At 46.1% G+C, this 11,935-nt stretch overlaps 1 protein-coding gene across 1 annotated transcript in view; it reads right to left on the bottom strand.

Annotated features, from left to right (window-relative positions):
- Window positions 1-4,422: 4,422 nt before the first annotated feature.
- The window catches only part of LOC138364580 (uncharacterized), a 29,136-nt gene continuing 21,623 nt past the window's right edge, over window positions 4,423-11,935 (bottom strand). The window contains exons 2-4 of the mRNA XM_069324278.1: window positions 6,731-6,831; window positions 6,495-6,625; window positions 4,423-5,877 (exon numbers count right to left, since the gene is read on the bottom strand). Of these exons, the coding sequence (XP_069180379.1) occupies window positions 5,764-5,877; window positions 6,495-6,625; window positions 6,731-6,830 (345 nt within the window). The 5' untranslated portion in view covers window position 6,831 and the 3' untranslated portion in view covers window positions 4,423-5,763. The remainder of the gene's footprint in view (window positions 5,878-6,494; window positions 6,626-6,730; window positions 6,832-11,935) is intronic.

An 11,935-nucleotide genomic window follows, 5' to 3' on the forward strand; every position in this document is an offset into this window, starting at 1 on the left:
TTGTGATAGCCGAGACTAAGCCTAGAGCAGGGCAGAGAGCTTGTGTGAACCTGGGGGTGGAGCTGGGATGTAAAGCTTGGCCTGGGAGCTTGTAGGCATGAACAAGACCAAAGGAGAAAGAGTGAGAATCTCAAGAGACAATCCCAGACAACGTAACCTCAGCAGCAGTTCAACAGCTCTCGGTCATAATAGCTCTCAACCTTCACCTCTTTTTTCCAGCCACCCTTCTCATTATATATCGTTCAGAATTCATTCACATAAATCATCTGTGCAATCAGTGACGATAGGATTCAAACACTTGCGTATTATTGAGGTTTGTTTATGTAATTTGTCACGTGGCTATGCTAGGATATAGTCACAGGATATTACTACTGCCAATTTGATGTTGAGGGTGATGGAAGAGGCTGCCTGCGGGTTGAGAGGCGACTGAGGTAATATATATTTCCTGGTGTGTGTGTTTGTGTAAGTACTCACCTAGTTGTGCTTGCGGGGGTTGAGCTCTGGCTCTTTGGTCCCGCCTCTCAACCGTCAATCAACAGGTGTACAGGTTCCTGAGCCTATTGGGCTGTGTGTGTGTATATACGTATTTGGCTTTGCTTGTAGGGACTTGAGCTACAGTTCCTGGGTGCTATCCTATTATTGAGCTTTGTCACATGTACAGAGGAAACTTACAACATTCCACTTGATCATTTACATCCCTCCGGAACATCTGTGCTTCGATTTTCCCCCCATGTCTAGTTCTCTTAACCACATGATTAGACTACAGCATATTAAAACATATTTATTCACTTAAGGAACCATACAGTAAATACTTAACACTAGTTTTCCCAACAGTCGCCTGGAAGGGGTTACTAAAATAAGAATCTAATCATTCGTTTTCTGCGATGAACTTTGTCATGTATGACTAGATTGGAAAAGACTTACCGATGAAACCAGTGCTGTAGCATAGCTCTCATAACAACTCTATACAAGCCTGATATAAAATATTTGTCATCGTTGGTGCAGCAGCAGCATATCAAACACTTTAAAACATAGTAAACACTTTAGAACAATTACTGGTTGCCTAAACAAGTTTATTTAAGAATGCTTCCAAACATCTTGTTCTGTATCCATATAAAAAATGGTAAAACACAAATAATGACAATAATAAATTATGTCCTGCGGCTCAAAATTCTCATGGGCATTTGAGATAACTTTTTAAAGACTATTGTTTAATTTGGGTACACGTCGCTCTTAAGACAGACAGACAGACAGACAGACACCGACAGAAAATGATTCGTTACCCCTTGGTCTAGGGGGGACCTCGATAAACCTGACAGACTTCTCGCAATCCCTGCTATGGGAAACCATTTCTTTCTCCAGTTCTCAAGAGAATAAGCATTTTTAATGGAAAGTATTTGTCTACATAAAAGATAATGTCTGTTTCTGTCCGTTCAGGGACGGAGACCAAGCCTTGAGGAGTGTGAAGGGACAGTCATACGGGAATCGGATGTTGAGGAATTCAAATGTTCAGCACCGAGTCCGTGGAGTTTTATCATTGTGTTTTGGTAGATTTAATAAATTCAAATCCTCACTTAATATTCATGCTTCAGAGTATTATTTTCTGCATGAGGATTAAAGTGTTGGGAGCTCCCAGAATCAGTACACTGCCCAGGTAGAGCATCCGGCGGAGCCCGGGGTAGTGAAGATGGTTACAATGATGGAGACTGCGTAGTGAGGATGGTTACAGTGATGAAGACTGCGTAGTGAGGAAGGTTACAGTGATGAAGACTGCGTAGTGAGGATAGTTACGGTTATGAAGACGAGTGCAGTGACGATACGTCCACCACTGGAGCGGGGCCCGGATACCCCGAGCCAGTATAACAAATATGAAAGTTGAAGATAAAAACGCGTTTGAGGATAGGTGAAGGGTAAGGGGGGAAGCAGCATAGGGGGAGCGGATTGGGAGTGGTCATGTTGTGGTCTTACGGGCTATTCATGCCATTGCCATCTCTTGGGGTGGCTTAATCTTCAATCAATCAATCATCTTGTAGTGGTCGCAGTTGACAAGTTGTCGCAGTGGACGAGTGGTCGCAGTTTATGAGTGTTCGCAGTGGACGAGTGGTCGCAGTGGACGAGTGGTCGCAGTGGACGAGTGGTCGCAGTGGACGAGTGGTCGCAGTGGACGAGTGTTCGCAGTGGACGAGTGGTCGCAGTGGACGAGTGGTCGCAGTTGACGAGTGTTCGCAGTGGACGAGTGGTCGCAGTGGACGAGTGGTCGCAGTGGACGTGTGGTCGCAGTGGACGAGTGGTCGCAGTGGATGAGTGGTTGCAGTGGACGAGTGGTCGCAGTGGACGAGTGGTCGCAGTGGACGAGTGGTCGCAGTGGATGAGTGGTTGCAGTGGACGAGTGGTCGCAGTGGACGAGTGGTCACAGTTGATGAGTGGTTGCAGTGGACGAGTGGTCGCAGTGGACGAGTTGTCGCAGTGGACGAGTGGTCCCTCCTCCTCCTTGCTCCTCCCTCCCTATGAGGAAGGAGGTCACACCATGCTAGCAAAAGTCAGAAGATCACTCCTTCTCTACCCACGTATGCTATAAACAAAAACGTATCTACTAATCACGCCTCTTATAGTTTCCTCTCCTGCCTCTAGTAGCACCTGTACATCTTTCCTCAATCTTTGACGGCTTTGGTTACATTTATTAAACAGTTTACAAGCATGAAAACTTCCCATTCAACTGTTGTTATTGTTATAAACAGCCTCCTGGTGCTTCGGAGCTCATTAACTGTTTAATAATTGGAAACAAAGCCGCCAAAGATTGAGAAAAGATGTACAGGTTCGTAAGTGTTTGCCTAAGTGCTTTCGTGAATCTGGCCCTTGTTTACTGGATCTGAAGAGGTGGATCTAAGAGGGAAAACTGTGGCGGAGGATCATGTCGAGGTTGTTGTTGTTGTTAAAGATTCGCTACCTGGAACAAAGTTCCAAGTAGCATGGGCTATGGTGAGCCCGTAGTTCGTAGTGTTGAGGTAATATTCTAGTAATAAGGGACAAAAATAGTGCCCAGTTGCCCCCTCTGGCGGTGCTGGAGTAGTCAGGGGATCCCGGCAGTTATTCTGTGTATTAGTATATTCTGATGGGAAGATAAGGGGACGTTCAAATAGCGATTATGACGTGTTTTGGTGATGAAGGGAACTAGGTGTTACACAGTGACATTACAGTGAAGCCAACTGTGAATTTTGTAGTGATGTCAATAGTGAGGTAAAATAATGGGTCAATAATATCTGAAATTATCTATGACAGTCTAGTGAGGTCAATAATAAATTATGAGTAGGAATTAGCCTTAATACCGCAGTGACATTTTAATGGAATATTGAGGTGTACTGGAAAACAGTAACTTTAATATAGTGGAGAATCACCGTAAACAAGTCTACGGCATCTGCGCCGACTATTTCATTATGTCAGGCTTGCAAGCTTCCTTGGTGTCTCTCACCGGGGATTTATTCACCTACTTACACTGGCAGGAGATGAACTACGGCTCTTGGGACCCGCCTCACAACCCCTAATCGACTGGTCTGCTGGGTCTAGAGCCTATTGGGTTCTGTAATGAACATGGGAGGAACTTGTCGAGGACGTTCTTCATCTAAAGTCTTGTTTCTGGCGCTCGCTGGTCGACACCTTTTGGGCCAGGCCCTCGACCGTTGGTCCAGACAAACATCCCTCCTTCCTATCCCTCAGGATCCCGGCCATCTTGTGGTCCCGTCTCCTATCCTGTCCTCGTATCTCTTCCTCGTGCTATATAATCATGCCTCCCTGTCCCAGCCCGGGATGTTTGTAGAGTAGTCCTAAGTAACATAACATCGGTATTGATGTAATCGATGGCTTTGTGAGGTCTTGAATTATACTGTACCCAGTGTGGCTGAGGAAAACACGGCCTAGTCAGTATACTGTACCCAGTGTGGCTGAGGAAAACACGGCCTAGTCAGTATACTGTACCCAGTGTGGCTGAGGAAAACACGGCCTAGTCAGTATACTGTACCCAGTGTGGCTGAGGAAAACACGGCCTAGTCAGTATACTGTACCCAGTGTGGCTGAGGAAAACACGGCCTAGTCAGTATACTGTACCCAGTGTGGCTGAGGAAAACACGGCCTAGTCAGTATACTGTACCCAGTGTGGCTGAGGAAAACACGGCCTAGTCAGTATACTGTACCCAGTGTGGCTGAGGAAAACACGGCCTAGTCAGTATACTGTACCCAGTGTGGCTGAGGAAAACACGGCCTAGTCAGTATACTGTACCCAGTGTGGTTCAATCCCTTACAGACCATTATACTGTATCCAATGATAATATACACACTAACAACCACCAATAACTAATATTAAAGTTTATTTTATTTTAATACCATTATTATTATTATATAAGAACATGGGTTAATAAAAGCCATTGCAAAGATTCACCTTTTATTTCCAGGCCGTGTGGTACATTTTCGCCCAACCATTGTAAGAGGAAATTGACGTTACATCGCAAAGATGAAACATTTTCTGACGAAGATGAGTAGCTAAGAAAGTTTCAGCCTCTATTTCTTACACATTTTCTGTAATGTGAAAACGGGAAAGACAATTTCTTTGTATAAATAACGTAGACTATCTTAAACGGGGCTCTCTTCTTAGGGCTTGGAAAGCTTATTTGACGATTGGAAATGAAATTAGGAAAAAGCGCTGTCAGGATGAACATATATATAACACGTGAATGGGGGGATAGGATGACTGAATGGTGCTCAATTCTTGGTGGAATATAATGCCATTGGGTTGATTAATAATACAAATAGGAATGTAACATTCTGAGGGGTTTGATCGTCGGGGGAGGGTACAGGCTCACCAAACTTTAAAACGAAGCCGCTAAGGTGACGGTTTTAGGGTAAAACTAATAGGAAATGGCGATTCGAGATAATATAATATAGTTTTAATGCAAATAAAACGATAGCTTCAAGTGCTTTAAATTAAAACACGTTGTTTTAGGTACAATTCAAATATCATGAGAAATTCAAGTAACAGTTTTGGAAACAAAATAATTAAAAATAGGGAATTTCAGATAGTTGAACGAACAGAAGAAAGGTGAAGTGCCTTTTACAGATTACTTCCATATTTTGACCCCCATATTTGTGCCCTGTGAAAGTCCAGACACATTTAGGTGAAAGGAAACTGAGTCATAATACAATAATATTTTATAAATCAGTGAAGGTTATTTAAAAAAAAATCATGCGATCATGCTTGGTGCTCCACAAGACTGTGTGTGTGTGTGTTGGTACCCCTGGTAGTTGTTGGTACCCCTGGTAGTTGTTGGTACCCCTGGTAGTTGTTGGTACCCCTGGTAGTTGTTGGTACCCCTGGTAGTTGTTGGTACCCCTGGTAGTTGTTGGTACCCCTGGTAGTTGTTGGTACCCCTGGTAGTTGTTGGTACCCCTGGTAGTTGATATTAATTGTCGGGTTAAAACTGCAAAAAATAAGGTAACCAGGATAGGACATATACTGTAGTGTGTATGTGTGTGTATATATATATATATACACATACACACATACACACTTTACCGCCTCAAAGACCTGCGTGGTTCTTCATAACTCGTCTGGAGATGCAATTTCAAGAGAAAAATGGCTTTCAGACGCAGTTATACCACAATAAATATCATCTAACATTCGAGGGGAATCACAACACGATGCAGAAATATATATATATATATATATATGGGGATAAATTTAGATATGTGTGATGGTGGCGGTGGAGAAGGAGGTTAGTTGTCGGCGTAGTAGTCGTCGTCGCCGCCGCCAGGGGGGAAGGTGGCGCTGTTGACCTTGAGGAGAGCGCTGAGGCCGGCCTCCAGCACCCTCACCCGCTCCTCCATGTTCTGTTGGTGTAATGACATGTTATTGCTCATCTAGAGGGGCGGACCTGCTGCATGGGTAACAGCTTTTCCTCCGTATCAACCTACCCCTGGCTTTGCGCCCTGGAGAGGCCACTCCGGACCGACAACCAGAGCGCAATACTCTAAACTATATAGAAATATCACCTAATGTAAAAATATCACATGACTAAGGAAAGATGAACAGGTTTCGTAAGTTAGCAAAAAATGCTTGACGAATCTATGTAGCCACCAGTACAGTTACTGGCCCAAGTGAACGGTGTTTAACCTGACATAACTGACCAAGGGCCGGACACACACACACACATACACGGTTCACTGCGACACGCCTTTTCCAATTATAACTAATCTGTTAATTGTTTAGGCAACGTATAGAAACTTTAAAGGTAAATAGCCTCACATTTTGATCTTTTTATTTTTAATATAACACGCTGAGGGGGGGGGGCGGGGCATCCACCTTTTATATCCGTCCGCCATATTGTGAGAGTGTAGCGGGCACGCGTGGCATGGGAGCCTTGGGTATGGCTGTTGTATACCTATTGTTGGGTATACAACCCATGGGGGTATGGCTAGGGTGGGCGTGTGTGGGTGTATACACTAACCTTGGGCAGGGCGTGTGTGGGCGCGAGTGGGTGAGATGGGCGGTGGGCGGAGTCAGCCAAGAGGTTGGTCACATCCCTAACTACACCGAGACCCACACCCGGGTCCGCTCGCTTCCGGCCGTTCGTCCAACCTGCAGGCGAAAATGCAGATGTGTAGAGTGTATGTGTGTGTGTGAATAGGTGCACGCTTGCGCTTAGTGGGTGTCGGTGAGTGGGTGTAAAAAGGTGTAACTCACCTCGACTGTACTGGAAGGTCTGGGCAGCGGTGAGAGTGACAGTTAGAGCCGCCACCAGTACCACCACCACCACCGCCTGACTCGTCTGCTTCCCCATCATCCTGTGGGACACAAACACTGTCAGCTGATGGCTCCTCTACCTCTCACGGGGCGGGGGTACAGCCTTACATTGTATCTGGGAGTACCTATCAGGGACGACTCAGAGGCTCACAGTCAGATACCAGAGTGGAGTACCCCCACAAGGCTCTAAACTAGGGGGGGGGGGCGGCACCATTCTATTATTACTATGCCTTAAATACATGACGGAGCAAAATGTATCCCTTATGGCTAATGTTTTCTGATGAAGTAAAGCTATATAAGTTTGAATTAGATTAGCGAATGTTTGTTACATATAACGCACATATGTAGGCTATATATACAGCCAAGACTGCCTGGTGGTGTCAATACGAGGCAGGTACACCTCAGGTACCAAGTCTAAGACGGCTCAGATGCTCTGAGATACCAGCCTTCAATGATAACCCAGAAATGTTCTCAATTAAAACAATATTCTCGGAAGATATCATGACTGTTATCCTTGCCAACCTCTGCCAGGAATTTTAATTGGTAATGAAGCCAAATGATGGGTTCTTGGTAATGACTTATTTTTATAGTAGTAGATCTCTCTCTCTCTCTCTCTCTCTCTCTCTCTCTCTCTCTCTCTCTCTCTCTCTCTCTCTCTCTCTCTCTCTCTCTCTCTCTCTCTCTCTCTCTCTCTCTCTCTCTCTCTCTCTCTGGTGGTGGTCCAGGTGGTCCTGAGAGCCAGGTGGTCCTGAGAGCCAGGTGGTCCTGAGGGCCAGGTGGTCCTGAGAGCCAGGTGGTCCTGAGGGCCAGGTGGTCCTGAGAGCCAGGTGGTCCTGAGGGCCAGGTGGTCCTGAGGGCCAGGTGGTCCTGAGAGCCAGGTGGTCCTGAGAGCCAGGTGGTCCTGAGGGCCAGGTGGTCCTGAGAGCCAGGTGGTCCTGAGAGCCAGGTGGTCCTGAGAGCCAGGTGGTCCTGAGAGCCAGGTGGTCCTGAGGGCCAGGTGGTCCTGAGGGCCAGGTGGTCCTGAGAGCCAGGTGGTCCTGAGGGCCAGGTGGTCCTGAGAGCCAGGTGGTCCTGAGGGCCAGGTGGTCCTGAGAGCCAGGTGGTCCTGAGGGCCAGGTGGTCCTGAGAGCCAGGTGGTCCTGAGAGCCAGGTGGTCCTGAGGGCCAGGTGGTCCTGAGAGCCAGGTGGTCCTGAGAGCCAGGTGGTCCTGAGAGCCAGGTGGTCCTGAGAGCCAGGTGGTCCTGAGGGCCAGGTGGTCCTGAGGGCCAGGTGGTCCTGAGAGCCAGGTGGTCCTGAGGGCCAGGTGGTCCTGAGAGCCAGGTGGTCCTGAGGGCCAGGTGGTCCTGAGAGCCAGGTGGTCCTGAGGGCCAGGTGGTCCTGAGAGCCAGGTGGTCCTGAGAGCCAGGTGGTCCTGAGAGCCAGGTGGTCCTGAGAGCCAGGTGGTCCTGAGAGCCAGGTGGTCCTGAGGGCCAGGTGGTCCTGAGAGCCAGGTGGTAGAGACGGACCCAACAGAGCAGACACACTGAGAATATTTTATTATGAAGATGTGTTGCATAATGAGCCGGCGGCCTCCTTTGACTAGGGTGTGGCACTCTTCCCCGTCACCCTGGCTAGGGTGTGGCACCCTTCACCACCACCCTGGCTAGAGTGTGGCACTCTTCACCACCACCCTGGCTAGGGTGTGGCACCCTTCACCACCACCCTGGCTAGGGTGTGGCACCCTTCACCACCACCCTGGCTAGGGTGGTGGTGTAACGGGGGGTGGGGGAAATAGCTCTCTCTTGTCCATTATCCCGTCCCCAGTTAGCTAACTATTCTAGAGCACTCCCAGAGTTCCTAAGGCAACCTCTCTCGTTCAACACCTTGTAACCTAGGTATTTGACTACCTAGGTGCTAAGACTACAAGGCGCAGTAACTGGATCAGCTACCCGAAACCCTAGAGAACTCTAGAACACACTTCACTGCCACAAACGTATAAGAGAAACGAAAAGAAAGAGATGAATAATGAAGTAATTAGTGAGGGTTTGGGGTGAGAGAGGTAGAGAGGTGGGAGGAGCGAGGAGGGTCATTAGTTGAAAGGGAGAGTTCGGAGAGAGGTGGAGGGAGAGAAGTAGATAGGTAGATGTAGAAGAGTAGAGAGTAGAAGTAGAAGAGTAGATAGTAGAAGAAGAAATGCTGCCACCATCCATTCTAGACCATTACAACAAGACAAGGAATGGAACTTGTCTGTATCACCAAATTCTCAAAGATGTTAACACGAATTCATTAGTAGTATGTTCCATCTGTATCATGTACTCATTAAATCATGAAACCGCAGAGGCTTTCTCATCTCAACTCAAAAACTCTAGGGAGCAAAGTTAAAGACAATTTAAACCAATAAATTCATCAATTATATTTTTCATGATAAGTATCATAATTTCAGCCATTCAACTTAATGTTCAAGATACAAAGTGCAAAGTGAGTCATCATCCAAGAATTTGAGAGCCCTACAACTTGACTGCCCCTGATCCTCACACAACACTTGTAAACACGACCAAGTCACCTTAATATTCAACTCACCAAGTGTCTGCCTATAGCTGGATAGAGGGGGAGGGAGGGGGGTCTGTAGTTGACAGAGACTGTCCCGCCCTGCCGGCTGACAGCCTCTGGCTAGGCCGTCTTCTCCTCTGCTCTGCTGTCTCGTCTCCTATCTCCCTCTATGCTCTGCTCTCCGAGTATATATTGGGAAACTAACTAGTAGCTAACTCCGCCCACAAGTAGATAGCCCGAGGCACTCTACCAAGCCACTCCTTAAACGTCGGCATGTTTGAAGGCCAATTATCAGATTAGCAGAAGCAAGGTGGAATTCACATGATCTGACCTCAGGTCACTTGAGGTCATTAACACTTAGAGGTGTGAGTCTCAGGCCGACAACTTGGCGCCTCTCAAATCCTTGTCTCTGACTCATGTATCTCTTTGTATTTTTAAATAAAACTAAACCAAACACCTTACGGTGTTACAGTGGCACCCTTCCCCGTCACCCTGGCTAGGGTGTGGCACCCTAGCCAGGGTGAGCACTGTCCACTCAGCCACTAGGCGCCCTGGATCGTATATGTGTGTGTGTGTGTGTGTGTGTGTGTGTGTGTGTGTGTGTGTGTGTGTGTGTGTGTGTGTCAGAATATCATTGCTTTAAATTGGCAAAAAATAAAATGCTCTGTAGCCGAAAGTGAATGAATGAATGAGTGAGTGAGTGAGTGAGTGAGTGAGTGAGTGAGTGAGTGAGTGAGTGAGTGAGTGAGTGAGTGAGTGAGTGAGTGAGTGAACATCTAGACAATCTTCCTACAAACCATGGCTAGTAATAATGATCCATCTACCATGTTATGTTAATTCTTAATCACACCATAATTCGCGATCCATTTCATCCCTTTGAAACACTTTGAGGCTTTTTAACTCAATTTCAATCAACAATTATACGAAAAAATAATTCTAACCCCAAAAGAATTAATATTAATGATAACATCAATATATGGGACGAGTTTATTGTGCCTGATATATCGACTAACACCGTCACGTATCTCTACAAGTGTAGCAGCTGGATACATAACACATACACATGATGTACACATATGGCACATGAATACAACCTACACACACACACAGCATGAACAGCAGACCTGTAGCATGACACAGCATGAACTCTTTACGGTACAATACTCACGTCACACACACACACACACACACACACACACACACACACACACACACACACACACACACACACACACACACACACACACACACACACACACACACACACACACACACACACACACACACACACACACACACACACATACACACACACACACACACACACACACTTGTGGGTAGCTACGTAGGCCTCTCATCCTGCAGAGCCAGAACAGAGGACATTTAGACAGACAAACTTCTAAACCTCCTCCTGCAGACAGTCACGCATCAAGCAGGCCACAAGGATAAGGGAAGGGGAATGTTCCGTCAATATTCGATTTAATATCCACGAGGAAAGAGGAGGAGATATCTCACGACCAGGACCCTCCTTGAGGAAGAGTGACCATGTCCTGTTGGAGATTAAATATACAATGTAATATAATCTAAAAGATAATGGCGAAATTGAAGTGGTTGAGAAACGTGATTTTAAGAGAGGGTATTATGGGGGAACTTAGCAAATTATTTCGTGAATTTAATTGGAAAGTCTTGTTGCTAAGGATGTAAATGAGATGTATGCCAAATTTTGTGAAATATGTGAGGAAGTTTTTTAGATATTCACATATTTCATAGAAGAAATATGTGAAGATAGTTTATACCAAAACAGAGGAGGCAGAGCCATAAACTTGACAGCTTCAACATAAACTGTAAGTGACCCCAGAGAGGAGGAGACAAGATAATGGCTACATTATAGAGAGAGGCCAAACACCCAAACATCCCAGCACTACAAACAAGCAAGAAACAAAAACACAGCAGTGAGGAGAGAGGCAAAAAGGAAATTTGAGAAAGGTGGAGCGGACAAATGCAAAACATATGCGGGCCTGTTTTAAATTCATTAAAAGCAAGTTACATGGAAAGGATAAAATCCAGAGATGGAGAATAGCCAACAGATACACACACACACAAAAAAAATGCGAAACACTAAAGAACAGTTCCAAAGTGTTTGTGCAAAAGAAGGTTTTCTAAGAACCAGGGGCCAGATTCACGAAGTAGTTACGCAAACACTTACGAACCTGTCCATCTTTTCTCAATCTTTGGCGGCTTTGTTTACAGTTATTAAGCAGTTAATGAGCTCCGAAGCACCAGGAGGCTGTTTATAACAATAACAACAGTTGATTGGCAAGTTTTCATGCTTGTAAACTGTTTAATAAATGTAACCAAAGCCGTCAAAGATTGAGGAAAGATGTACACGTTCGTAAGTACTTGCGTAACTGCTTCGTGAATCCGGGTCCAGACACAAGGCTAGTTCCAGAGACCTCCACCAGAGTACATCAAGGTGTTTCGAGATAGAAGGGAAGGGAATTATCAGGGGAATGCACCAAGCCATTATGACTATATACCACTGGGAAGGGGTCAGGATAAGGATTTCGGACGGGACGGTGGGGGGGGGGGAAGGATTGGTGCATAATCACTTGGATG

This window comes from Procambarus clarkii, chromosome 14, assembly GCF_040958095.1.
Source record: "Procambarus clarkii isolate CNS0578487 chromosome 14, FALCON_Pclarkii_2.0, whole genome shotgun sequence".
NCBI lineage: Eukaryota > Metazoa > Arthropoda > Malacostraca > Decapoda > Cambaridae > Procambarus > Procambarus clarkii.